This window comes from Leptidea sinapis, chromosome 10, assembly GCF_905404315.1.
Source record: "Leptidea sinapis chromosome 10, ilLepSina1.1, whole genome shotgun sequence".
NCBI lineage: Eukaryota > Metazoa > Arthropoda > Insecta > Lepidoptera > Pieridae > Leptidea > Leptidea sinapis.
Window position 1 is genome coordinate 2,593,226 of NC_066274.1, and position 25,767 is coordinate 2,618,992.

A 25,767-nucleotide genomic window follows, 5' to 3' on the forward strand; every position below is an offset into this window, starting at 1 on the left:
GCAAACGCACACACTGACAAATCAAAATTGGTCATACGTCATCGGGCTGTCAGTATACGTTAGTATCTTAGATTAAGGATTGGTCTCCGCTGCCCTTCAACTAGATACCGCACTACCTAAGAATAATAGCTTTTTTATTACGGCAATTATTAGATGCTTGTGTGTGCGACATCTTGACACTCAATGTTATCTTTCAGATTTGTAACATACGCTCCGTGTTATTTTACATAATAGTAATATAATACATAAAATTAATAAAATACAAAATACTTACTGATGATATGTGATTCCTGTGTCTTTCTTATTTCTTGTAGTATTATTTTTACAAAGTTTTCCTTTGCAACCCGGAATTTTAGTTTAAATTAAAAGCAATATTTAACAGAGCATGACACATGGCACGTCAACGTCACACATAGTTCGAGACTGGCTGGAGTACACCCACTTGGGCGTAGTATTCGTTGCCGCACTTTGCGACTACGCCTGCGGTATATAGTTGGAGCAGTTCTCAATCTAAGTCTAGTTAGTATATTGAAAGTCCAGGGTTACAAAAATAATCCATCATCTATTTTCTGAGAATGGTCGCAAGGCCACAAGCATACGGAAACTGTATTTTTAAACAAAGATAAGCAATGTTACATTATTATATTAATATACAAATATTTCAGTTGAAAATAATATTTCATTAAAATCTTAGTTATCAAACATCAAACAAAATGGAACTAAAAAGGACTAAGTAATTACTTCTTACCCCCATATACCTACCTAAATAACTAAATATATACGGGCAGGCACACGTGACAGCGGGAAACAAAAAGGGCTTCCCTGCAATAGGGTGACCATTCTTTTGAATGTGATCGTCATAACCTTAATACATATTATGTTTGAACTTTTAAAGGTTTACAAATTTGTCCGTTGGTTGCTGTATTAGAAATTTAAAATAGATAAGTGTTTTTATGCTGTTGCAATAACGATGCATTAGGACTTAAAGCGTTAAGTCTGATATCTCGTTAAATATTTATTAACATCAGTAGCATTCCTCAAAATTCGAACTACGGTTTAATGTCATTGTAAAATATATGCATTGCATTTAGTTCTCAATTCTCTACGGATAAGAGTTCTAAATCGCTTTTGATAACAGACTAGTATTAGTCTAAGGAACATTATGCACTATGTCCATACAAATTTGGTCAATCTCTTTTTACTTATCATTTTATTTCAACATACTGTACCGATAAAATGAATATATATTTATTTATTTGTAAATTGTTAGTTATTATTTTTTATATTAAAAATAGATGCTGCTATTTTTATTACAAATAATAAAGAAAACGTGGCTCATATAAACTTTATGATATTATAGACAGTAGGTGTCTTAAGTGGATGTGAAACATAAAAATTCCAAAGATTATGTAAGCATAGCCGTAGAAAATAGTCAATTAAATAAGTCAGATCAGTATTTTTATGGTAAATCGATCGTTTATCGTGCCATATTTCCATGAAACGATGGTTACCCTAATCAACCCTCGTTTACTAAGAATAGCTGGTTCGCTCCTGTAGCCGTATTCATTGAGCCGAGTCCGACTCATGTGAACTAATTCCCGTCAGTGTGAACATGCCGCTTTAATCATAGCTCCCTCTGGTGGAAACTCTCCTATTGGTAACAACGGCAATTTGTGGTTAATTATTTCCACGTATGGTTTCAGAAAATACTAATGTTTGATGCAATCATAAATAATTTTATTATTGATAATATGATTATATATATATTGCAGTGGGCAAACTGTCTGGCTTAATCCGGACATGTCGTAAATCCTATTACTCCACTGCTGAATATCTAAATGATCGGACAACCTGGGACTAGATTGTGATTATTTTATAGCGATAGAAATGACTGTACAATATTGTATATTTTTATTGAAAAGAGCGCAAAAAAAGAATGCTGGAAGAGTTTCTTACACCGCTTCTTCTCTCTCAGAGCGCCATTTGTTTCCGAAGCGGTAGTAGTATCTAGTAGTTATTAGAAATGACATCAAAAAGAATTCTAAAGGAATCAATTTTATGAAAATAAATGCCTTTTTATGCCTTTCATGTCTGGACCTTTAGACTCTAATCCGGATTTTGTTCGGCTCTCAAACATGTATGGATTTTATATATAATTAGATGGAATATAGTTAATAAAATAATCATTCACTAATATCAAATAAGTTTTTAATCTTTACTAGAAACGAAATCTACGAGATCAACTTAAAAGTCTTTACTTTTATAAAAATATCAGACTTTTTGTCAGGACTTTTCAAATTGCTAAATACTAACCCTACCTACACGTAATGGAATATAGTGAGACAACGAAACACGAACTTCTATTTAATTAATATTGTTCATAATTTTACCCTAACATTTGCTATTCAGTATCATATATACTAACAAATAAATATAAAAACAATAATATGTATTATTGTTTTTATATTTATTTCAATTCAATATTAATATGATATTGATATTTTAGTGTATTTTTAATATTAGCCAAAGAACTGAATATAGAATGATGGCTACTAGATTGAATGATTTTTTGTTTATCGTAGAATTTTTTTATTCCACGATACAGTCTGCGACTAGTGTGGCGATTCAATTATACTTTTAACTACTACAATTCATATATTGGATGGAGCACCTTATAAACTAATTTATTTTGTATATTACAGCCATTAAAAAAATACTCTATTGTTTGAAAAGAGTGGCCGTTAGGTTTCTTGTATGTCCGTCTCACGAGCTCAACTTTTTCTGAACATATATGATATTGTAGATTCAGTAATTTAAAAGAAATATTTGTAGTGACGATACAAAAGCGCTTAATTTAAGCATAATTGAATAAAGTTTATTTGACTTGATTTTGATAAGATATATTAAATAAATACTGTTTACGACTTCTGTTATTCTATTTATTTAAAATAAGTGAAATTAAAAATTGTAACTGTATTTTTACCTACATTCGATTTCGCGTAATAGTACAAATGATTTAAGTTTTCTTAAGGCACGGGACAGACACGTCCTGAGGATGCCTCGTGTAGAGGCGAAACACGTGTCGAATTGTTTTAAAAACAAATATTGGCGGAATTAACACTAAAGAAAACTTAAATCATTTGTATAATTATGGATTTCCGCAAAGTAACGCCTAATTCAATAATTTTTCGCGTAATAGTTCCGTTTTTATTATTATTTTAGTTAACCCGACGTTTTGGAGTCCTTTCCAGATCACGTGTTCTGGGAGACTGATAACTAAAATAATAATAATATTGTAACGTTTGCATAAAATCTAACGTCAAAACACAGTTACTTTTTATCCTTTTAAAAGTGTTTCATTTAAATGTGTAATACCGCGAGTGTTGTGATGAAAGAAAATTAACTTATTTGTTTACTATTTTGAATACAGACAAACTAGATATAGATACCTTACTGTATTAAGTAATTTGGAAATAACAAAATTAAAACGAAATTTACGAACAAATAAAAATAAATTCAACTAAAAGATAAAAATTGATTACGCGATCTATAAGCGTGATATAAGTATAGCCGACCTGTATAGCCGAGTGGTTAGCGATCGTACCTACTAAGCTAGAGGTCCCGGGTTCGAATCCCAGTAGGTGCAAGCATTTATATGATGAATATGGATGTTTGTTTCCGAGTCATGGATGTTTAATTGTATTTATGTATGTTTATATAAATTTATGTATGTTTAAGTAAGTATATTGTATTAAATATATCATTGTCTTGTAACCCATAACACAGGCTATATATGCTTAACTTGGGGCAAGATAATTTGTGTAAAAAGTGTGTCAATATTATTATTATTATAAGTGCGTCGTCGGCGTGATCTCACACACGAACATATAAATACCTCATAACCCACCAATCACAATGTAATAATACGTAAGAAGCTTGTAAAGTGTTTAAACTTATTGTAATTTAACGACAGTGAATGTTTAAAAAGATCAATTTAAATAAATTTATTATTATTCTTATTTGCACACATACATGCATTTAGGTACATACACACCGAAATAGTTACAAATTTTTGTAATAGTTATTTGTGCATTATTAAACTTTTTTACTTTACTTTCTTCTCCCTTCCATCCCAAAGTTCAAACAATCCCTTAGTTGGAGGGAGATGGGGATGGCTTAAAACAATAGCTGCACGAAATATTATTACAAACAGCATAAACTAAGCTATTTGGTTTTGTCTAGGTATGTCCTGTATATTATGTTAACTTAGTATTATTTGCAAGTTGAAGCTGGGTATATCAAACTTCTAAGTTTATACCGTTAAAACGTATATTTCGTTTCTCTCAAGGGAATCAAAATTCATAGGGTATTTTTCGCTGACCTAGAACTATGAAATTTGGTAAGCAATACCGTTTTGTACTACAAGTATAGGGAAATGTCTGAATATTATGCATTTGTAATTAAATCATAAAAAACAGGTTCTTTATGCAAGGATGGCGGTCAAATTTTTGAATTAAGTTAACCGTGTCATGTGAGATATCGTATGAAAGTCTGTAATTGGCGCCAGCTTAAACAAATATTTTTAAGTTTAAGATGTATAGATGAAAATAACCCTTTCTCTTTTTTATAAGCAGAGCTAGGTACTAATAATTATGTACGGAACCCTCGGTTGACGAGTTGAACTCGTAAATGGCAGTTCTTTTTTCTTATGGAAAGATATATAGACAAATGTTATCCTGATTTCAAATACCTAATATGATTGAAAGAGCTCTCATTCCCTTATCATTATATCAAATATTTATTTGGCCTCTTATAGGCCCGCTTGTTGGTAGTGACAGCAATCAAAAGTAACGATAGCAACTTAAGTTGAACAAATTTACCATTAATAAAGAAAGTGGCAATTTTATTCACAGACTGGTTTATCTCGTTCTAACAGCTTCCTATCTTGCATATGCTGTTTTAAAGTTGTTTCCTGGAATAAAGAACGGTCCATTTTAGAAATATATAGAAATAAGATAAGAACCCTATATTCCTAAATATATATATCAATTAGAATTGAAATGGATCTATTTTATCTTACAAAAATCTGTGTTAAAACTATTGTCTTCAACAAAAGCGCAAACTTTCTCGTTACAAGCTGGCAACGCGTACTACTAGCATTATATTTGTGGTATTAATACTTCACTTTTACTGTCTTTATATGGTAATATTTACATATTTTCAAAAATTATTAGATAAACGATTTTAAACAAAAGATTTAAATAAATTTTTATTTGCATTTTTATGCACACTGTACATAACTCACTTCCAAAAGCTCGTATACTGTCAGCCTTTAGAAATGTCGTCAACGATATAATACATAATATTGTGATATCAAAAGTTATCTATATCAAAATGTGAGATTAACGTCAATGCACTCAAAGTTGAGAGGGTCGCAGGTCGCCGCGAGTCCCTCAATAATGGACCGAAATGTTATTTACATAACTTTCGAATGGGTACGATTACTTTGTGGTGTTGTGTAGTTTATCAACATATTATACAGTTTATATGAAATTCTCTCTCTCTTCTTACTCAGGTAAAGTCTAAATTCGTTCTATAATAAATATTAGATATTATAATATTATGTTATAATCCCGTTCAATAATATTATTTAAGCCCCGTTCGATAACAGAATAACATTAAGGAAAGCTATGCTGGCGGAAGTATCAATAGAGATTTAACTATACCCGGCCTTTGAGGCTTTTATCGAATTAAACCCCGTCATTGGCAACCAACGAATACTGTCGTAACATTGAATTAATATTGAGTTAAGAGAAACTAAATAGTGTTTTAAAATTTTGAACAAAGTATAATCCAAAGTTATTTTAATTAACAATTGATTATATTTATTATTCAAACAAAACAAATCTTATAACTATATTTACAATACTATGACTACATAAAATTAAAACTATCATTACGTGGAAGCGTACCATGAATACTGGCAGCATTACTGCGTTGGATCGCAAGGCTGATCCGTTGACCGAAATAGCTGCCAGCGCTTGGGTTTCCAGTTGCCTTATTGAGGCGCGAAGATAGTATTTTGAACATTCTCCGCGCCTCTGGGCTCCACGGGCCAAGTGTCTCGACACCAAACGGCACAAAGATGTATGATTCACTGAGGCCAATATATTTGCGACGCTTGCTGTCTTCGGCAGTCGAAGCAGCAGCCCCAGCACCAACTGACGGAACTTGGACATGAGAAGGAGCCAGAGTGTCGACGCAAGTAGCGTCCCACACCAGCGCCCTTCCCCGTGCCCAAGCCACCAGCGTCATTGATTGATTGATTGATTCTTTCAGATTTTTAATTACGTCAGTATATACTATAGACTAACAACTACATAAATATTACACCAGCGCAGTAGCGCACCACCAGTGCAGCGTATAGGCAAACTAAGCGCATGAGAGAAAAGAACACCTCCAACGGAGATACAGCAAGACAGAAAAATAAAGCGAATTTATTGTTTCTGTATCCGATTTCAAGTCGTAAAGAGTCAGCCACGCTTTGGAATTAGATTTCTCTTTAGTATTTTGAATGCACACAATGAGAAATCAAATCATGCATTATCGGGCTGTCAGGTCGTCTGTACGATAGTATATTCTAAGTTTAAGACAGAAATTAGCTCTGAGAGAGAAACGGAAAAAAGGAAAGAAAAGGCATAAATTGTCTCTCAGTACCTTTTATTATTTGCGTTTTTAAGAAAAAATATATTATTCAATACTGTTTATAGTTTTTGCTAAAAATAATAATGTTGTTCCAGGCAGTGTGATTACTTAGATAATCTGTTTCTTTGTGTATTGTGTCCCGTACAGTTACTTTATAATTAGATAAACTCCATAATGCTTGGACATTAACCCCCTTATTCATAATGGTCCGCTAACAGCCGCTAAGGAGTGTTTTTTCTCATTCTGACTTATGTCAATAGAAGAAGGCAGAGTGAGAATTAGCAATGCTTTAAGTTAGCAGACTATTATGAATAAGGGGGTAAGTCACATCTGCTTCATTAAAAAACGCAGCCGTATACGTCATACACACCCAGCCGCCATATTATCCAAAGAAGCCTCCCACTGGTTAATTTTTACTAAAAGTACTTAATTATTAACTAAAGTTACTTATACTAAAAACTTAAACTTAACTTTATACTTTATTAAGAAACTGATTTTTACTTAAGTCCAAAATTATTTTTATTCAAAAAAATATTTAAAAATAACTTTTTGATTGTCAAAAACTACTACACATTCGAAATAGTTTGCTTCGAACCTGAGAAGAACGGGCGCAAGAAACTCAGCGTGCTTTTTTTTATTTACATATTTTTTATACAATAAAATTTATAATTAAATAGCTTGAGAGCATTCGCTCCATTCTCAGTCTGTGGTATCATTCAGAAAATCATATTTAATGTTATAGTAACCTGAATTATGTGTAAACCACACAATTTTTTAAACAATTCTTTTGAATTTCGTAACACATTTGTTTTGTACATTTTCTGGAATCATGTTGTAAAAAACTACATCGCCAATAAAAGACTTACTAACTTGACTAAACCACTGGGTTTACTGCTACTGAGCAGGCATAACAATTTTATGTTTATGTTCCTCGTGTTATCAATTTGAAATGTGAAAAAGATATTGAAGTCGTAAAATATTTGACTTAACCATCACTTTATTCTTGTAATTAATACTATGTTATAGAAAATATATATTCATTGATATCATTCTGTTTGTTCGGGTAATTCGTTTCAAAATTAAAGCTCGTAAGCTTTCACATCAATCAATAAAATGAAACAATTACCCGTGAAATAAGTTGGAGCGATAAAGCCAATTAAGAAAACGGCATCCATCTAATTTGCTGTTCAAAATCTAAGGTATTAAATGTTTTACAACGGAAATTAAGTAAGCCCCATTGGTTATTGGCTTAGAAAATGAAAATGCTCTCAATTTCCTGTTCAATCTTACCTTTTCTGAGTTATGGACAGTTGGGATTGTAGACACTTTGTATTCCTGAAGTTAAATTAAATTGTCTCTCCGAATTTGATTTCCATATTTTTAAGGTTGTATAACATAACATGAAATATACCTACTTAGGTCATACTCTATTTTTTTAAATCCTCATAAGTAATTCTAATTCAAATTCAAATATTTTTATAAAAAATAGGATTTAAAATCAGTTATTGAACGTCAAAAACTACCACCCATTCAAAAGAGACTGCCTCAGACCTGAGAAGAATGAGCGCAAGAAACTCAGCGGGCTTTTTCTTTTAATATAAAATATGGATTACAATGTAATATCGTACAATAAACATTTATAATTAAAGAGCCTGAGGGTGTTTGCTTTATTCCCAGTCCGTGGTGTCATTAAGAAAATCGTTAATGCTATAATAACCTTTCCCACACAAACATTTTTTAACAATTATTTTAAATTTCGTAACACATTTGTTTTGTACATTTTCTGGGGTCATATTGTAGAAGCTTATACATCGCCCAACAAAGGACTTACTAACTCGACCCAACCGAGTAGTAGGCATAACAAGTTTATGTTTGTTCCTCGTGTTAACATTATGAATATCACAGTTTCTAGAAAATTCTTCAATGTGCTTATACAGAACATTATCAAAAATGTATAGAGAAGCAACAGTCAAAATGTTTATTTCTTTAAATTTTTCTCTTAATGATTCTTTAGGACCTAGGTTATAAATCGCGCGAATAGCCCTCTTCTGCAGCACAAAGATAGTATTAATATCGGCCGCACTGCCCCATAACAATATACCATAGGACATAATACTATGAAAATAACTAAAGTATACTAATCTCGCCGTATCTATGTCAGTTAACCGTCAAATTTTCTTAACCGCATATGCTGCAGAACTAAGCCTATTCGCCAATCCTTCAATATAAACAATATAACCTTCAATATAATAAATGCCATACATTATGCTTACGTTATATTAATTGTTTTTCAAAGTGTACTCTTGTGTATTCTTTCGAACCAATGTAGAAGCAGTTGAAAAGCGTGTTTAAACTTATTTATTACCTCTATAAGGCTTATAAATCGTATAAGGAACAAGAATGTATGATGGATATGTTTTTTTTTTGAATAGGAGGACAAACGAGCGTACGGGTCACCTGGTGTTAAGTGATCACCGCCGCCCACATTCTCTTGCAACACCAGAGGAATCACAAAAGCGTTGCCGGCCTTTAAGGCGTTTTTTTTGAAGGTACCCATGTCGTATCGTCCCGGAAACAAGGAAGCTCATTCCACATTGTAGTACGTGGAAGAAAGCTCCTTGAAAACCGCACTGTGAGGACCGCCACACATCCAGATGGTGGGGATGATATCCTAACTTGTGTCATCAATTCCATATTTAAGGCCAACAAAAACTAATTTGTTCTTTAGCGTAATGTCTCTGTCGTGTTGGAGGACGACTTTGCTATTAAGACGTTCAAGTAAACTTTTTCAAAAACTCTACAAAAATTACCAATCTCTATCTAGTTCTTTGGTTTGTAAACGTTACTGTGTTAAAAGTAATTGTAGTATAAAACAGAAGCGAGTAGTAGGCATTACAAGTTTATATTTGTTCCTGGTGTTGCCATTTTGAATATCACAGTTTCTAGAAAATTTGCTAATAACGTCTGTATATACCTAGATATGGTTGTGTCGATAACAAGAGCAAAACTAATAAAATAGTTATCTCATAATCGAGAAAACTTTGAATTACCATTAACGAGCGAAGTATGACCTAACACTCAGCGAACTAGATTTATATTCACAAGTTGGTTCATTTAATTAACTTGTTCTCACGAAAATTTATAGAATACTTAGGGTTGCCAACTGTACTCTAAAATAGACCATTGTACTTTTTAATCCAACTAAAAATGACTTTCCCTTTAGGAAATTACTGGTTGGGCTTCTCTGAATACAGCCACAATCATTCACGTTATTGAATATTAATTCCATAGGAAAATAATATATTTAAAAATGTAATTATATGATAAACTTTTATTAATCTGTACTGTTGACAAACCCTCTCTGAAACCAATACACATAAATTAAAATTATTATTACTTAATATCGGATGTCAGATGTCCAAGTTGTGTCTTGAAACTTGTGTCTTCTATCGAGTCCTCTCTCGAGAAGGTCGCGGAATGGGGTAAATTGAACCTTGTCCAATTTAACCCCCAGAAGACTCAAGTTTGCGCGTTTACCACTAAAAAAACCCCATTTGTCGTATCACCGCTCTTCGAGAACACTTCTCTTAAAGCCGCGCCTAGTATCCGAATACTGGGTCTCGAAATCTCGAGCGATTGCCAATTCCGTGGCCATCTGGAGGGCAAAGCCAAATTGGCTTCGAAGAAGCTGGGCGTCATCAATAGAGCACGGCAATACTTCAAGCCGGCCCACATTCTAGCGCTCTACAAAGCGCAGGTCCGGCCACACATGGAGTATTGCTGTCATCTCTGGTCTGGTGCACCCCAGTATCTGCTCGATCCATTTGACCGCGTGCAACGTAGAGCAGCTCGAATTGTCGGGGACTCAGTGCTCTGTGAACGGCTGGATCACTTGGCGTTGCGTAGAGACGTCGCTTCATTGTGTGTCTTCTACCGCATTTATCACGGGGAGTATTCCGAAGAGCTGTTTAACCTGATTCCTGCCGCCGAATTTCACCCTCGCACGACTCGCCACAAGTTAGGATATCATCCCCACCATCTGGATGTGTGGCGGTCCTCCACAGTGCGGTTTTCAAGAAGCTTTCTCCCTCGTACTACAAAGCTGTGGAATGAGCTTCCTTGTTCGGTGTTTCGGGGACGATACGACATGGGTACCTTCAAAAAAACCTTCCTTAAAGGCCGGCAACGCTCTTGTGATTCCTCTGGTGTTGCAAGAGAATGTGGGCGGCGGTGATCACTTAACACCAGGTGACCCGTACGCTCGTTTGTCCTCATATTCCATAAAAAAAAAAAAAAAAAAGTTATTTACTTAATGGCCCCTATTAACGCAGCCTTAATTAATAAGCTCGTTTTATATAAATATTTTTAAATTTATGATTGGTCATAGCAGCACTAAATTACACAATAATTTGTTTAATTATGTAATGAGTTAACTAAAATTAAGTTAATTTTAGTTAACTTAACAACGATATACGTTTTTTTGACATTTAGCTGTTGTTATTGAAGTTCCAATAGTTTAAGAACAGAATTTCAAGTATCATTCCGTATTTTTTAAACCCGCGAACATGGCATTTGCAACAGTGCCGAACTGAAATCTTCACTAAAATCAAAAACCTAAGAGCTGGCTATACATAAGTTAAGGTTCACTGCTACTAAACTGCCACTTCGAAGATATGAAACTTTTTCTTTTTTCTCAAATTAAAAGTTGGTATGACTCTAGTGCCTTCGGGAAGGGCGCTGATAAGGAACGTGACTTGAGACACGCAGACAATCAATCTCCTTCCCATGTCCACGCAGCATCAATTGCTTTTGAACTTGCTGCTTTGACAGCAAACTATGGTATTTACAATTTTGAGCCGTTTGGTGTAGAGACGGCCCGTGGGGCCCAGAGGCACGGAGAATGTACAAAGTACTATCTTCGCGCCTCAATAGAGCTACTGGAAACCCAAGCGCTGGCAGCTATTACGGTCTACGGATCAGCCTAGCTATCCAGTCCGGAAATGATGCCAGTATTGTTGGCACACTTCTTCGTAATGACAGTTTTAACTCAAATTAAGTATTGCACATAACAAGAAAAGAATAGGTTATTAGTATGCAACAAGTATAAATACTCAAGTACTAATATTTTTATATCTTCGCAAGAATGTTCCAGGAGTTTATTAAATATATCTTACACCCAAAACATTTCATAGCATGTACTTATAATTAAGAGCTGAGACGACTTCGTCTGAATACACGGATGATAAAATAGATCTTTCTTAAACCTTTAATTACTTTATATTAAATGAAGATATCGCGATAACCTTTTTTTAGATAAGGGCCAAAACAAAGAAGACTTAATTGGAAGTAAGACAGAGCCAACAATAATTACATTCAAATGTGATTCAAACACATAAAAAATACTTTAGGCAAGACCCTACAAGAGGCGATTATAATTCCCCGAACCGTACAGTTAATCTCCAAATTTTCCGCTTTATTCCGACTTCACACTCAGGTCGCTATTGAAAACCGAAACGAAATTACTTTTCACGAATGTATCCAATTTTACGAGATAATACAACAAAGGATATTATTTTACCGCTGGCTTTACATGTCCGACACAACGTGACAAGTTTATCTGCTATACATGTTGGTAATTGTAATTTTAATTGTATTTCCAGTGTAATAATTAATGCATTTTCGTGTTAAATTTTAATTAATGAGAGTCCAGAGGTTTTTTTTTTATGTAATAGGGGGCAAACGGGCAAGAGGCTCACGGGATGTTGAGGTGAGGCAACCACCCATGGACATCCGCAACAACAGGTGTCCAGGGTAAAATCTTCTGTGCGCCTTTCTTCCGTGTTTTGTTATTTCCAGCTGTCTAATATGAGAGCGAAACACTCGCTCTCTATAAGCAGTCAGTCGTTCATTGTATCCAAATGTTAAAGTACTAAAATCAGTGAAATTTGAAGTCGTCGTCTCTTTGACTACACACGGGACCGGTTTAGCTCATCTTATATGAGCATACCATCGCTCGGGAGTGTACACTATTCTGTTTTTGGATTTTCTGATGATACAGACCTGCGATTCAAACGTTGAGGATATTTATACCAAATTGTCGTTGCGTTGATGTGAAAACGATTTATGCCTTATGACCAGATGGCCAGCCAGACCTTATGGTTTGGACTCAGGGGCGTGCATACCATATAGGCAATTATGCAGTGCCTACCTCGTTAAGAACCTACATAAATATAGCACTAGTGTTAAAGTTGATTTAGTTTAATTGGTTCCCCTCATAAAAATTTTACTTACGCTAGATCCTAAACATCAACGGTAGACAATCTCCAGTTTGCATGTTCCATATACAACTTCAATACTTTGACATCAAAACCTATAACTGTCGGACTAAAATGTAACTACGATTAGTTAAATCTAGGGTGCCTCCCTTGCTAGAAAACTAATGCACGCCCTGGGTTTTGTAGGTAATGGAGAATTTTGCATTAATTTACATTTTTGGAGATCGAGGGTTTCTCTAGTTGTATTACGACTGCTGGCGATTCTTGAGGAATATGCGGAATACATTTCTTGATCGAATTACACACATAATATTATTAATTATGAAATTACATACAAATTAGGAAATCATACACCAATAGTAAAGCTTACATTAGAACGGTAGAGGATGGGTACTGCTACACTATTATACGCCATTCTATACAACTTAATAAAAAAATTAACTGGAGTAATTATGTATCTATTACAAAAGGAAAACTTGCTTCAGATATAAAATCCAACTATGTATAAAGCAATTAATAAAGACCACTTTTTAATAATGAGATTAAACATCTTATATCTCATAGTGACGAGCGCCATTGCGATTCTGAGCGTGCTGCATTGTATTTCTATATAAGAAGTACTGACGAGACAAACATTTTTCTTATAAAAATACAGTGCCTAATGAAGTTTCCCTTTTGTGTTATACAACTTTTCCTTTGATATTTTATATCGCTTCTATTTTGAATGTCATACTAAATGTATGGCAGTATTTAATGTCAAAATTTTGAATACTTTTGATTTTAATAAGTTATTGAAGTCATTTTGCTGATTAGTAAGCGTTCTTTTGATATCAGTTTTAAGTTTTTTTGTTTGTTGACTACGACATAGTGAAATGTGAACCATACTTGACGTAAGTAAAATGTGAACGAATTCTGTGAAACACAAAAGTGAGCCACTTCGTCTTCTATTTGATAGTGATATTTAAACAGTACAATATGTGGAATACGAATATGGAAAGCCGACAAATGGAGAAACGGGTTGTAGTAGGCAGAGTGAGGCCGACCTGGGCGCGGAACCTGCCAGAAGCTAGAGATGATGATGAGAAATCAGACGAGGTGACCATGATGCCTCAAAGTGACCCACCCTCCCCGTCGGAGCAATGGGAGACAAACGGGAAGCAAGAGGCTCGATTTGATGCATTTGGAAAGGTAAGAATCAGGCTAAATTAATTAAACCTATCTAAGTTTTTGAAGTTATAGATGTTGCTGGCAACACAGTATTTTTAACCGACTTCAGAAAAAGAATTGCTTCTCAATTCGACTGTAATTTTTTATGATTGTTACCTCAGAGCTTTCGACTGGGTTCACCGATTTTGTCGATTCTTATTTTATTTGAAAGCTGATGCCTCCCGTGTGGTGCGAAAAATAACAATTATTGAAAATCCAGTTTATTGAATATTAAGTTTTTGAAGAATACGCATTTTTTTTTTACTTTTTGGGGCTTATATCATTTTGAAAGATTTTTTGAAGTCGGTTGTTTCTTTTTTTTGTTAATTTTTATTATACAAATTATTTAAGTTTTCTTTAGTGTTAATTCCGTCAATATTTGTCTTTAAAACAATTCGACACGTGTTTCGCCTCTACACGAGGCATCCTCAGGACGTGTTGTCTCGCCAAAATCTGGCACGAGACTGAATCAAATGAGCCGGAAGCCGCTCTTTTATACCTCTTTTCTTTTATACTCTTTTATAAAGCGCGGGAATTAGCCAATAGACTAGTACAAGAAAAATATCAAATACAGTCTAGAAAATTGACACAGCTATTACGGGATAGTCAAAACAATAACTCCTATCACGATGATGCACAAAACACGGTCCACCAATTCTATACGCGCGTCAAAAATCTATCAACAACACAACTTTCTCCCCCTGAAATTTCATTACTACAAAAAGGCCTTAAATACAATATCAGACCGGGTCTTAACCAAAAAACCCTTGATACATTGGCAGTAGATTCAGAAGTGGCGTGTGTTAGAAGTCAACAAGATATGGCCGTCAGATATCAAATTTCGACCCTTTTGAAAAAACCATCGTGTACCACATATAACCAAAACACTTCAGATAAACATGTTTTTAATTCTTTACAAAATAAATTAAATCAAGAAAATTTAGTCATTTCAAAAGCCGATAAAGGTAATTGCATTGTTATTCTAAATAAAAACGATTATGAACAGAAAGTAAATGATATAATACAAACCGACGATTTTGAACGTCTGAACTCGGACCCCACTAAAAACTTTACTTCAGAATTAAAAGAGTCCATTAAAAATTCGTCATTTATTTCTCCAAGTAAATTAAAATACGTAGTTCCCATGAATCCGCGACCTCCCATCTTATACGGTTTACCTAAAATTCACAAAGAAAATAATCCTGTCCGTCCAGTAGTTTCTTATATCGGTGCCCCGACGTACGACCTTGCCAAAAAACTTAACGTAATAATAAAAAACAAATCATTATTCAATCCTCAGTATAGTTTGAAAAATAGTCTAGATTTGATAAATAAAGTAAAAAATACCAACCTTCCACCAAATGCCAAATTATTGTCTCTCGATGTAGATAGTTTATTTACCAATGTTCCATATGAACAAACTTTAATTATCCTTGATGATCTCTTTGAAAAACAGAGGATACATCCCGGTGAAAAGGATGACATCATCAATCTTACTAGGTTATGTATGAAACAAAATTATTTTAAATTCAAAAATCAATTCTATCGCCAAAAGGAAGGATTAGCAATGGGATCACCATTAAGTCCAATTATGGCTGAAATATTTATGGATAATTTTGAGTGTAATTACGTGGTGAGAGACCCACATATCCTGTTTTATTACCGATACGTTGACGACATAATAATTTGCTGGACAGGCACCGAACGTCAAATCAATCTATTCATTAATAAAATTAATAAGATCCACCCAAAAATAAAGTTTAAATTGGAATTCGAATCAAACCAATCTCTAAATTTTTTGGATTTAACATTAACAAGAGTAAATAATAAATTAGAATTCAAAATCTATAGAAAGCCGTCATATACAGATATTGCTATTCCCGCGTCATCTTGCCACCCCGTACAACATAAACTAGCGGCCTTCCGCTGCTATGTTCACAGATTAATGTCAGTCCCACTGTCCCGTGACAGCTTCGCGAAAGAACTTAATACAATATACCAAATCGCGGTTTCCAACGGCTATACAAAACAGTTAGTGAACAAATTAATTAAAAATAAACAAAAACGTTTAATTAATTCAGAACTTTATCCCGTCCCACCACAATCAAATACTAAATATGTGGGTAGTTTGACATATATTGGTCCAATATCGGATAAAATAGCTAAAATATTTAGGAAGAACAATAATAATGTGTCCTTCCGAACGAATCACAATGTCAGTCGAATATGTAATGGCAAAGATCGATTAAATAATTCAGAAAAATCCGGCGTTTATAAACTAAGTTGTGACACTTGTAACGGGGTATATATAGGTCAAACAGGTCGAAATTTCGAAATTAGATTAAAGGAACATATTGCCGCATTTACGAATAATCATCCCGAAAAATCAAACTTCGCGAAACATTTAATTGATACAGGTCACTCACTCGGAAACAATAATAATTTTAATATTTTGCATACATGTGAAAAAGGATTTCGCTTAAATGTGTTAGAGCAATTAGAAATAATAAAACACAAAAATAACATTATGTTTACATTGTTGAATGAACAAACAAATTTAGTCCCATCACCTTTGTTACGTGTCTCTTCCGGGGGTAATACGTCACAACAGCCGACCAATCACAACGCGTCATTTCATGGGACGAGGGTATAAAAGAGCGGCTTCCGGCTCATTTGATTCAGTCTCGTGCCAGATTTTGGCGAGACAACACGTCCTGAGGATGCCTCGTGTAGAGGCGAAACACGTGTCGAATTGTTTTAAAGACAAATATTGGCGGAATTAACACTAAAGAAAACTTAAATAATTTGTATAGTTATGGATTTCCGCAAAGTAACGCCTTATTCAATAAATTTTTATTATTGTTTTGCTGTTACCATTGAAGGATACTTTTTGTGTTTCTGCAATCGATCTGGGTAGGTACTGTGCAAATGTATTCGTGGTAAGACATACGTTATAAACAGTTACCCCATGACACATGTATCATTCATCAGCACCAATAGTTCGCTGCTAACAATGGATAAGTTTTACGTCTCTTGACGCATTTGGAAAAACTATAAGATTTGATTGATTACGATGCGCGCGTACTGTGACAAGATTTTCCGGTAAAATATGCAGGTAGTCCATAAATTCCCTTCTAGTATAGTGTGAAGTTGGTATTAACATATTTATATAACAGTGGTAACAACGCCGACAGAGTAGATAAGCACCTTGGTACAGAGTTATTCTCATACAAAATAACTCAAAAACAGGCCTGCTTTAAATTGCAACAAGGTGACGATCGCGTTAAAGCTATAAATGAATTTTTCGCGTTAAAGCTATAAATAATTTATATATTATTATTACGCCTACTCACGATAGGTATATACCTACTTATTTGAAACTGATATTTCAATCCAATTGCATGAATCGTGGTCACGGTAAAACTTCGGAGGCGCTTTTTTTTAGACAAGTTTTAAAAAAATTCAATAATCCTGAGCTAAAGTGGCGTAGGTAACTATCACTTCAATTTATTATAGGCTTTGGGCCGCTGGGGGTTAAGCAAAGTAGGTACCTATCTAAGAAGTCACAGAACTGCCGTTGTTAAAACTTATTAAAAAATAAACGTATGTTTGATGTTATTTATGTTATACTTTTCTAAGGCGACTCTGTTTCAGGTTATGTTACTCGGTGACAGCGGCGTGGGTAAGACCTGCATGCTCGTTCGCTTCCGGGATGGAACATTTCTGGCTGGCAACTACATTTCCACAGTCGGCATCGATTTCCGGGTATTTAAAAATAGTCGGCATTCCATTCTATCGAAAGAGTTATAAAATAGGCTGAATAATAAAACTAATTAGTACAACACTATTGACCATTTCATTATTTAAAAATAAATTACCGACAGCAGGGGTTCCAAGTTCAAATGGACCAGTCAGGGGGTATACGGCCGTTGCGCCGCGTTGCTATTGGCGTTAAACTTTGGCGCGCTTTTTGTGTTCCCGCCCCTTAAGCTTGACAGCTGTGATTGAATCGACTCTTCGAATGAATGATTTATAGCACTCGAGACTTGAAACATTTTTTGTTCCTGTTATGTGGATTAGATTTATGCGGTGATATTCGGAGAATATGTTGCTCAGATAATTTCTGACGTGCCTTTTGATATGAATTGCTTTAATTATCTAATGTAGGCAGGTAGGTACTTACCTACATATTTTTGTTGCCAAGTTAACTACAAGCTATTTTAATGAAGAATATAATAGAATAATTAAATTGACCACTGATGATGTGTTAATTAAATTTCAAAAATCGGAAATTAAGTAGGTACCTACCTAAACACTAATTTAGTACTTAACTACCTACATACCTACCTAGTTAAAATGTTAAGTAATTATCTACCTACATACCTAGTCATAATGTTATGTTAGGTGACGGTTACCGGTACTCGGTATTTAATTTCTGTTTGGTAGGTTCTATGGAGTGCAAAGAAAGTATAAAACACAGCTAACTTATAAAAGAGAAAAAAATATGTAGCTAACTACTAACTAATTTAACAGTTTCCTGAAGAACAAAATAACACCATTAATTAGTATTGTCTAACGTCTTAAGAGTTTACATAATATGTAATAAATAGTACCTACCTGCATAGGTCAAGCAATTTGTGTGTAGTTATCCAAATTATAGGTAACTAGGTTCCTATCTAGAGACCTGTTTTTGATCGAAATAACATAAGGTTAAATACCAACATGACACATCGGATATAAGATACCTACCTATGGTAAGATCGGATAAAATCAACTAGGTAATCTACGTAGAACCTTGAGTCTGTGTTGCTTACTATTAAAATACCTAGTTAGGTCACATTAAATTAAATTAGACAAAACAATCAAAGTTAGGAGGTAGGTACTTAGGTATACCTGTGCTTAATATTTGTGTATTCTTAGTAGGTACCTACGTACCTACTTTATTATTATGTATTGTGCATACTTTAGTATCTAGGTACGAAGATAGTTTACTTACATTATAACAATTTAAGTAGCTACTTATATCAGTAGGCAGTAAAGTATAGATAGGTCTATTTTAATTTATAAGAGGCATATTATCATACTAATAAATATTCGGACGAGATGGTATTATTACATTTATGCTTCTATGTAGGTGAATTTATAAAAATATTTTCAAATATTACGATACTACTAGCGCCATCTGTTGCAGAATAAGGTAGTTACTGTGGACAGCGTGAAGGTGAAGCTTCAGATTTGGGACACAGCAGGACAGGAGCGCTTCCGTAGCGTAACACACGCATATTATAGGGACGCCCATGGTAAATATTACATTTATATTATATTTCAGTATGTATATTAGAATGTCTTAGTTTATCTTTATTGTATAGGCTCTTCAATTTGAGTTTTCTGGGCAAGACTTTGTTATCAAGAATTAGTCCCATCGAGACTAGTACCGCCATCTAGCATATTTATTATAAACTACAATAAGAATTACTTAGACTCGCATCTATTCGTTCTCGCTGGCTTATAGCATTAGCATGGTTAGAAATGGTTTCATTTTTGTATTGAGGGTTGAATAAAACGTTAACAATAATTAGTAAATATAACATCTAAGAAAAAAATAAACACGACAAACATCTTACAATGGTGTTTTATGTACCTACCTTGTTAATTACTGGCCGCATATATTTTATAGTCAAACGTCATAAAATCTATTACTATATCCATAGTGATTCCATTTGTTTGTGACAATACTTAAATTAGGGTGAGTTTTATGCTTGTGTTATACGTTTTTACGAAAAAAAATTAAGATCTTTACTTTTTCTTTTAAAAATATAATAAAATGCCAAAAACTGCCGCTGAATATCCACAGGCGGTTTTATTACAAGACCAAGACACAACCAAACGTGATACAGCTTTGGACTCCTAAATGTTTCTCGTACAAAGTTACGACATGCTCTCAATAGATATAGAGAAAACGGTCTCTGCATGCGAAGACATGGAAGCGGAAGAAACCAATGTACTATTTACCAAAACGATCGGTTTCTATTCACCTAACCGCTTTGATGGTCCGATTTCTTACCGCCATTGAAACTATAATATAGGCGACCCCTTGAAGTGTGATCATCAACAAGCGCACAGTTTGAAGACGAAAACATGGACGAAATTTGTCGGTAGGGGCTCCCGACTGATCGAGTCAAGCGACGTCGCACAAGAACATACCAGCTGAACGATCAACCAGAGTGGAGTAAGATGAGACTAGGATGAGGTTAAGAGCTTCAAATGTCTGATAGTGTGTGGCGTAGACAAGTAGAACGCTTAACGCTTCTTAACCATAACTATGTGATAGTTGGGTGGTTACTAGGGGGTGGGGGGTTCGTAATTTTTTTTTGTTAGAGGGTGTAAAGGCAACCTCCCATGGACATCCGCAAAACCTGGACTCGAGATGCGTTACCGGCCTTTAAAACCGACCGTAATTGTTTGGGGAGGAGATTGTTCAGTCGCATGCAGAGTTGGCTGTGGTAAATTGGCGAGTGACTGTAACCATGTCGATTGAAGAATTTCTTAAAATACGTCACACTTAATGGGCTTCATTGGTGAAGAAAACTTTGCACTGATGCACGATAACGTGCGTGTCCATCGCTGGGTCCGTAGAGGCTTATTTAGTTGATGTCGATTTACGAAAACTAATAGCCATCCTGAAGCTCTGACTTAAATCAAATTGAGCATGTCCCAGCCATTTCATGTTCTTATTCACACTACAGAAAATTTTTAGGCACCTTGCAGCTACAAAATAAACCAAAAATGAAAATTAATGGTTGAGTCAAATTTTGTGTTGCTTTAGTTAGTATGCTGTTAAGGATAATGTAAAATTTCACAGACCTCACACAGGAAATTAATTTCAGTGCGAAAGTTGTTGCTAATTCAAATCAGTTTCTTAAGATCATAGGTTTCTTTACACTCCATCTAAAGAATTCTAGGTGGAAGAATAGTAATGTGCACGTGTGCACCGGTATTTTGTGGCAGAAATAGGTCTGGTGCTAGTAAAATGCTTTCGAGAAAGAGAGAGATCTTATCTATATATATAAACATGAATTGCTGTTCGTTAGTCTCGAAACTCGAGAACGGCTGGACCGATTTGGCTAATTTTGGTCTTGAATTATTTGTGGAAGTCAAGAGAAGGCTTAAAAATAAATATGAAAATGCTCGGAATTAAATAAAAACAACAATTTTGTTTTTCCTTTGATGTGTCCCTCGTCGTTCAGAATTCAAATTGAAAGAATAGTTTAAAAAGAATAACGAATAAAAATCTTTATATCTTTCTTACTTTCTCAGGGGGTAAAAAACAAACTTAATTTTAGCTACCTACAGTTGCCAGATTAGCTAAGGCTGTTGACTATCTATCAAATTATTTCTAGATCGATAAATCTTAAGTTTTCTCACAAATTAAATTTTTGAACGCAACCATACTATTTGACATTTGACAACAATTATGTCGATCGATCCTCTATGTAGATCGATGCCTTAGACAAGGAGTGCATCGTTATGTCTTTGTGAGTGACAATTACCGCTACGTGCGCGAGAACTTTCTTTACTTCGGTTATCTTTTGTGATAGCAACATTTCTGTCTCTTTTATACCCCAAAAATGTTAACTATTGATTTTTTTCTTATTACTTTATATGGCAATACAACGTTTGCTGTGTCTGCTTGTAATATAATATATGAATTCTAAAATTGTACAAATAAGTACTACTACCCGATCACGCTTCTCATTGCATTTGTTTTAAGGAAAGACATGGACTAATTAACAAAGGATAGTTTTATAAAGATTATTGGATTTTATGTTCAGTTGCGCCTTTAACTATCAGTTTGTGCAATAAAAGGCATAAAGGCATAAAGGCATAAAGAAGAAGCGGCGCAAGAAACTCTCCCAGCATTCTTTTTTGCGCTCTTTTCAATAAAAATATACAATATTGTACAGTCATTTCTATCGCTATAAAATAATCATAATCTAGTCCCAGGCTGTCCGATCATTTAGATATTCAGCAGTGGAGTAATAGGATTTACGACCGAGCCATTTTTTTTATAAAACATTTAAATTTATTTATAGATAATGCCTGAACAGTGGGTGGGACTTTATTATAAAAGTGTATACATTTACCCTTAAAGCTATTATGTATCTTATGAAGCCTACTAGAATAAGTTACAAGCAATCCCTTATTTCTAGTGTTATAACTTATAATAATGAATATTACTATTAAGAGCAAAAATGTGACGATTTTTGTGAACGTATATTAAATTTTCATAAATGTACTGACAATGAACAGTCATAATATTTATTTCTTTAAATTTTTCTTTGAGTTGTTAAAAGTTATCAGTAGTCTTTTAATTATTCTTTCATGACCTCACACTCGCGAGTTGGAATAGGGATGGGTCCTTGTCATATTACAACGTCTGCGTAAAAAGCAGTCGTCCGTTAGCATACGGTACTTTAGGATTAGATTGATGATTTTTGACATGTCTCCCTGACTAATAAAGTGGCTTGGACACTCTGTCACTCTCTCGGTCAATTTCAATGACAGAATCAATGACGAATATTCAGTTCATACCTTACGTCACACAAAATCAAAGCCGAAATATGGAAATATGGCCAGAGGAATCACAGGAGTGATTCCTCTAGTGTTAACTTAACACCAGGTGACCCGTAGGCTCGTTTGTCCTCCTAATCCATAAAAAAAATGGTAATTGATACGCCTTTCCCATTACAATGCAGTGCCGCTCAGGATTCTTGAAAAACCCAAAAATTCTGAGTGGCACTACAATTGCGCTCGTCACCTTGAGACATAAGATGTTAAGTCTCATTTACCCAGTAATTTCACTAGGTACGGCGCCCTTCAGACCGAAACACAGTAATGTTTACATATTACTGCTTCACGGCAGATAAAGGCGCCGTTGTGGTACCCATAATCTAGCCGGCTTCCTGTGCAAAGGAGCCTCCCACTCCCAGCTTAATACTTTTAAGGTTGTAACTTCAATACTTTTAAGGTTGAAAAAGTATCATCATACTTTTTGAGCATGAATTTTCAAACGCTTAAATCCTTTAATGGTGATTATAAACCAGACTCGAAAATGATTATTGGATTATTGTAGTAGTTTTTGACGTTTAATAAGTGATTTTAAATCCTATTTTGAATAAAAATATTTGAATTTGAATTGGATTTGATTATGATAAGAACTTATTGGGTTTGTAACATTCTTCACACTCTTTTGCAAGCAACTGGCGCCAATTCACTTTCATTAACTCAAGTACGAGAAAGAATGTTAGATTTTACAGATTTTACGGTGTAAATAAGTATCAATTATCACGAGGTAACGATACTTCTGTGATACCGTGTAAATAGCAGTAGTTTGTAATTGTTCATGTTCTTGTAAGCCGTTCACATTCACCGGCAATTCCATTCTGTACACAAAATACAATATTTCTAATCATTGTTCATTAGGCCTTTAAAAAAAAGATCGGCTCTAAAGTTTTCATTTCTGACTGTGTGCTGGCCGCTTCCATTCATCTGTCTCATTCTGACAAGCGGGAGAGAAAGAGATGTGAATACTTGTCAATAATTCTACAAAAATAATACGTTTTACTATTAAAACTAAGTGGCAATGGGACGGACACTTTTCAAGACTAACAGACGCTAGATGGAGCATTCAGACCACAACATGGAAGGGACCTGCAGGAAAGAGAAATGAGGACAGACCGCATAAAAGGTAGACCGATGAGATTAGAGAGATTGGCGGAACTAACTGGCTCGAAAAAGGAAAAACTAGAAAGGAATGGAAACGAATGGAGGAGGCCTTTACCCAACTGGGATCCATTTGAAAATTATAAAGAAAACTAACATAGTGCATGTATTCTAACTTACTAACATAAAAGTTAATAATAAAATAATCATGTTTGTCGACTAACCGTACTAACATACTAACACCAAAATATAGAAAATCAAATGGAAAATCATTACTAAAGGCTTTATTATTATTATTATCATTATAATACGTTTTACTAAATTATTTGCGCTTTTTGCAAACCCATCTTATAAAAATAAAATAAACTTACCGGTGATAAGTCACACCATATTCTTTTTGCGTGGTTAACGTATTACTTAAGCAATTTTTTACTGCACAATTAGACTTGTTGATTGACACACGACTAAGGAGAAAAGTGTGCTAACTTAAGCACACTTTTGCCGTTCCGCTAACAGACTGCGAATGAAATGTCCATATGTATTGAACGTCATTGGTCAGAATCGTAAAACTTTTAGAAATCACAAGGCTTAAATTGCTTTCGGACGGTTTTCTTTTAATGCAGTTATTAAAAAATCTAATCACTACATATTATAAAACAAAGTCCTCCGTCGCGTTTGTCTGACTGTCTGTTCGCGATAAATTCAAAGACTACGGCACAGATTTTCATACTGTTTTTATCAATGGATAGCATGGTTCTCGAGGAAGGCTTTAGTATATAATTTGTTAAGTTTTTGTATACATTAACGATAAGACGTTTAAAATTCAAAAAATTGGCAATTATAAAGGAGTAATGTTATAGCTGTTTACACAAAATGCTATATTTATACTTATCATTTTATTACTACAAATTATAAAATCATTCAGAGAAATGTTATAACACATTAACGATGGCTTTAGGCTACAATATTCGCGAATAATCACATAATTTTTTATATTTCATTGTGATTATTTAAGATGTAAGACAAGTATCATATTTTCCGTGAGAATAATGCAAAAGTTACAGCGTTGGTTCGTACACACACCTATATGTATGTATTAGAATTAGATAACACATAAAGACTCAATTTATGAGTTGCAGTAGTACAGGAATCGTCATAAATGCGCCATGAGATGAAAAAACCACGTCTTGGTCTTACAGGCAGGTTCAGTTTTGCACTTACTCAATATTTTTTTCAGCCTTGTTGCTACTTTATGATGTGACGAACAAAACCAGTTTCGACAACATCCGTGCCTGGCTTGGCGAGATCCGAGAGTACGCTCAAGACGATGTCGTCATTATGCTCTTGGGTAAGATGCTGCGTCTAGGTCAAAATATAATCAGAAAGCCACTTAATAAGAACCAATAATTATGGAGATACAAAATGACTTACATCAAAAAAAATTGTATCTGATCTGGCAATTACTTTCAGAACAAAAATTGCTATTACAATTTCATGCAATGTTTCACCAGCTATTTTATAGAGTTATTTAGTTAAATTATTTTGTACAAATGATTTAAGTTTTCTATAGTGTTAATTCCGCCAATGTTTGCCGCCTCTACACGAGCTCATTATATTCAGTCTCGTGCCAGATTTTGGCGAGACAACACGTCCTGAGGATGCCTAAAGAAAACTTAAATCATTTGTATAATTATGGATTTCCGCAAAGTAACTCCTAATTCAATAAATTTTTTTAAATTCTTTTGTGTTTTCGGAGTTAAAATATTATGTTCTGAGAAAACCCATTCAACTCATACATAGACCTGAGACTTTAACTCAATATGTTTTTTTATGAGAAAGAACAAACGAGCATACATGC

At 34.3% G+C, this 25,767-nt stretch overlaps 2 protein-coding genes across 3 annotated transcripts in view; both read left to right on the top strand.

The window, feature by feature from the left end:
- LOC126966542 (uncharacterized) overlaps positions 1-25,767 on the top strand; it is a 309,865-nt gene that overhangs the window by 100,001 nt on the left and 184,097 nt on the right. The gene's annotated exons all lie outside the window — the stretch shown is intronic.
- Positions 1-25,767, top strand: part of LOC126966536 (ras-related protein Rab-37) — a 75,297-nt gene that overhangs the window by 46,031 nt on the left and 3,499 nt on the right. Inside the window, exons 2-5 of one of the 2 annotated variants that reach the window (XM_050810669.1) lie at positions 13,849-14,168; positions 17,841-17,951; positions 19,378-19,486; positions 25,147-25,257. In XM_050810669.1, the coding sequence (XP_050666626.1) occupies positions 13,956-14,168; positions 17,841-17,951; positions 19,378-19,486; positions 25,147-25,257 (544 nt within the window). In that variant the 5' untranslated portion in view covers positions 13,849-13,955. The remainder of the gene's footprint in view (positions 1-13,848; positions 14,169-17,840; positions 17,952-19,377; positions 19,487-25,146; positions 25,258-25,767) is intronic. The other variant, XM_050810670.1, reaches the window with a different exon arrangement.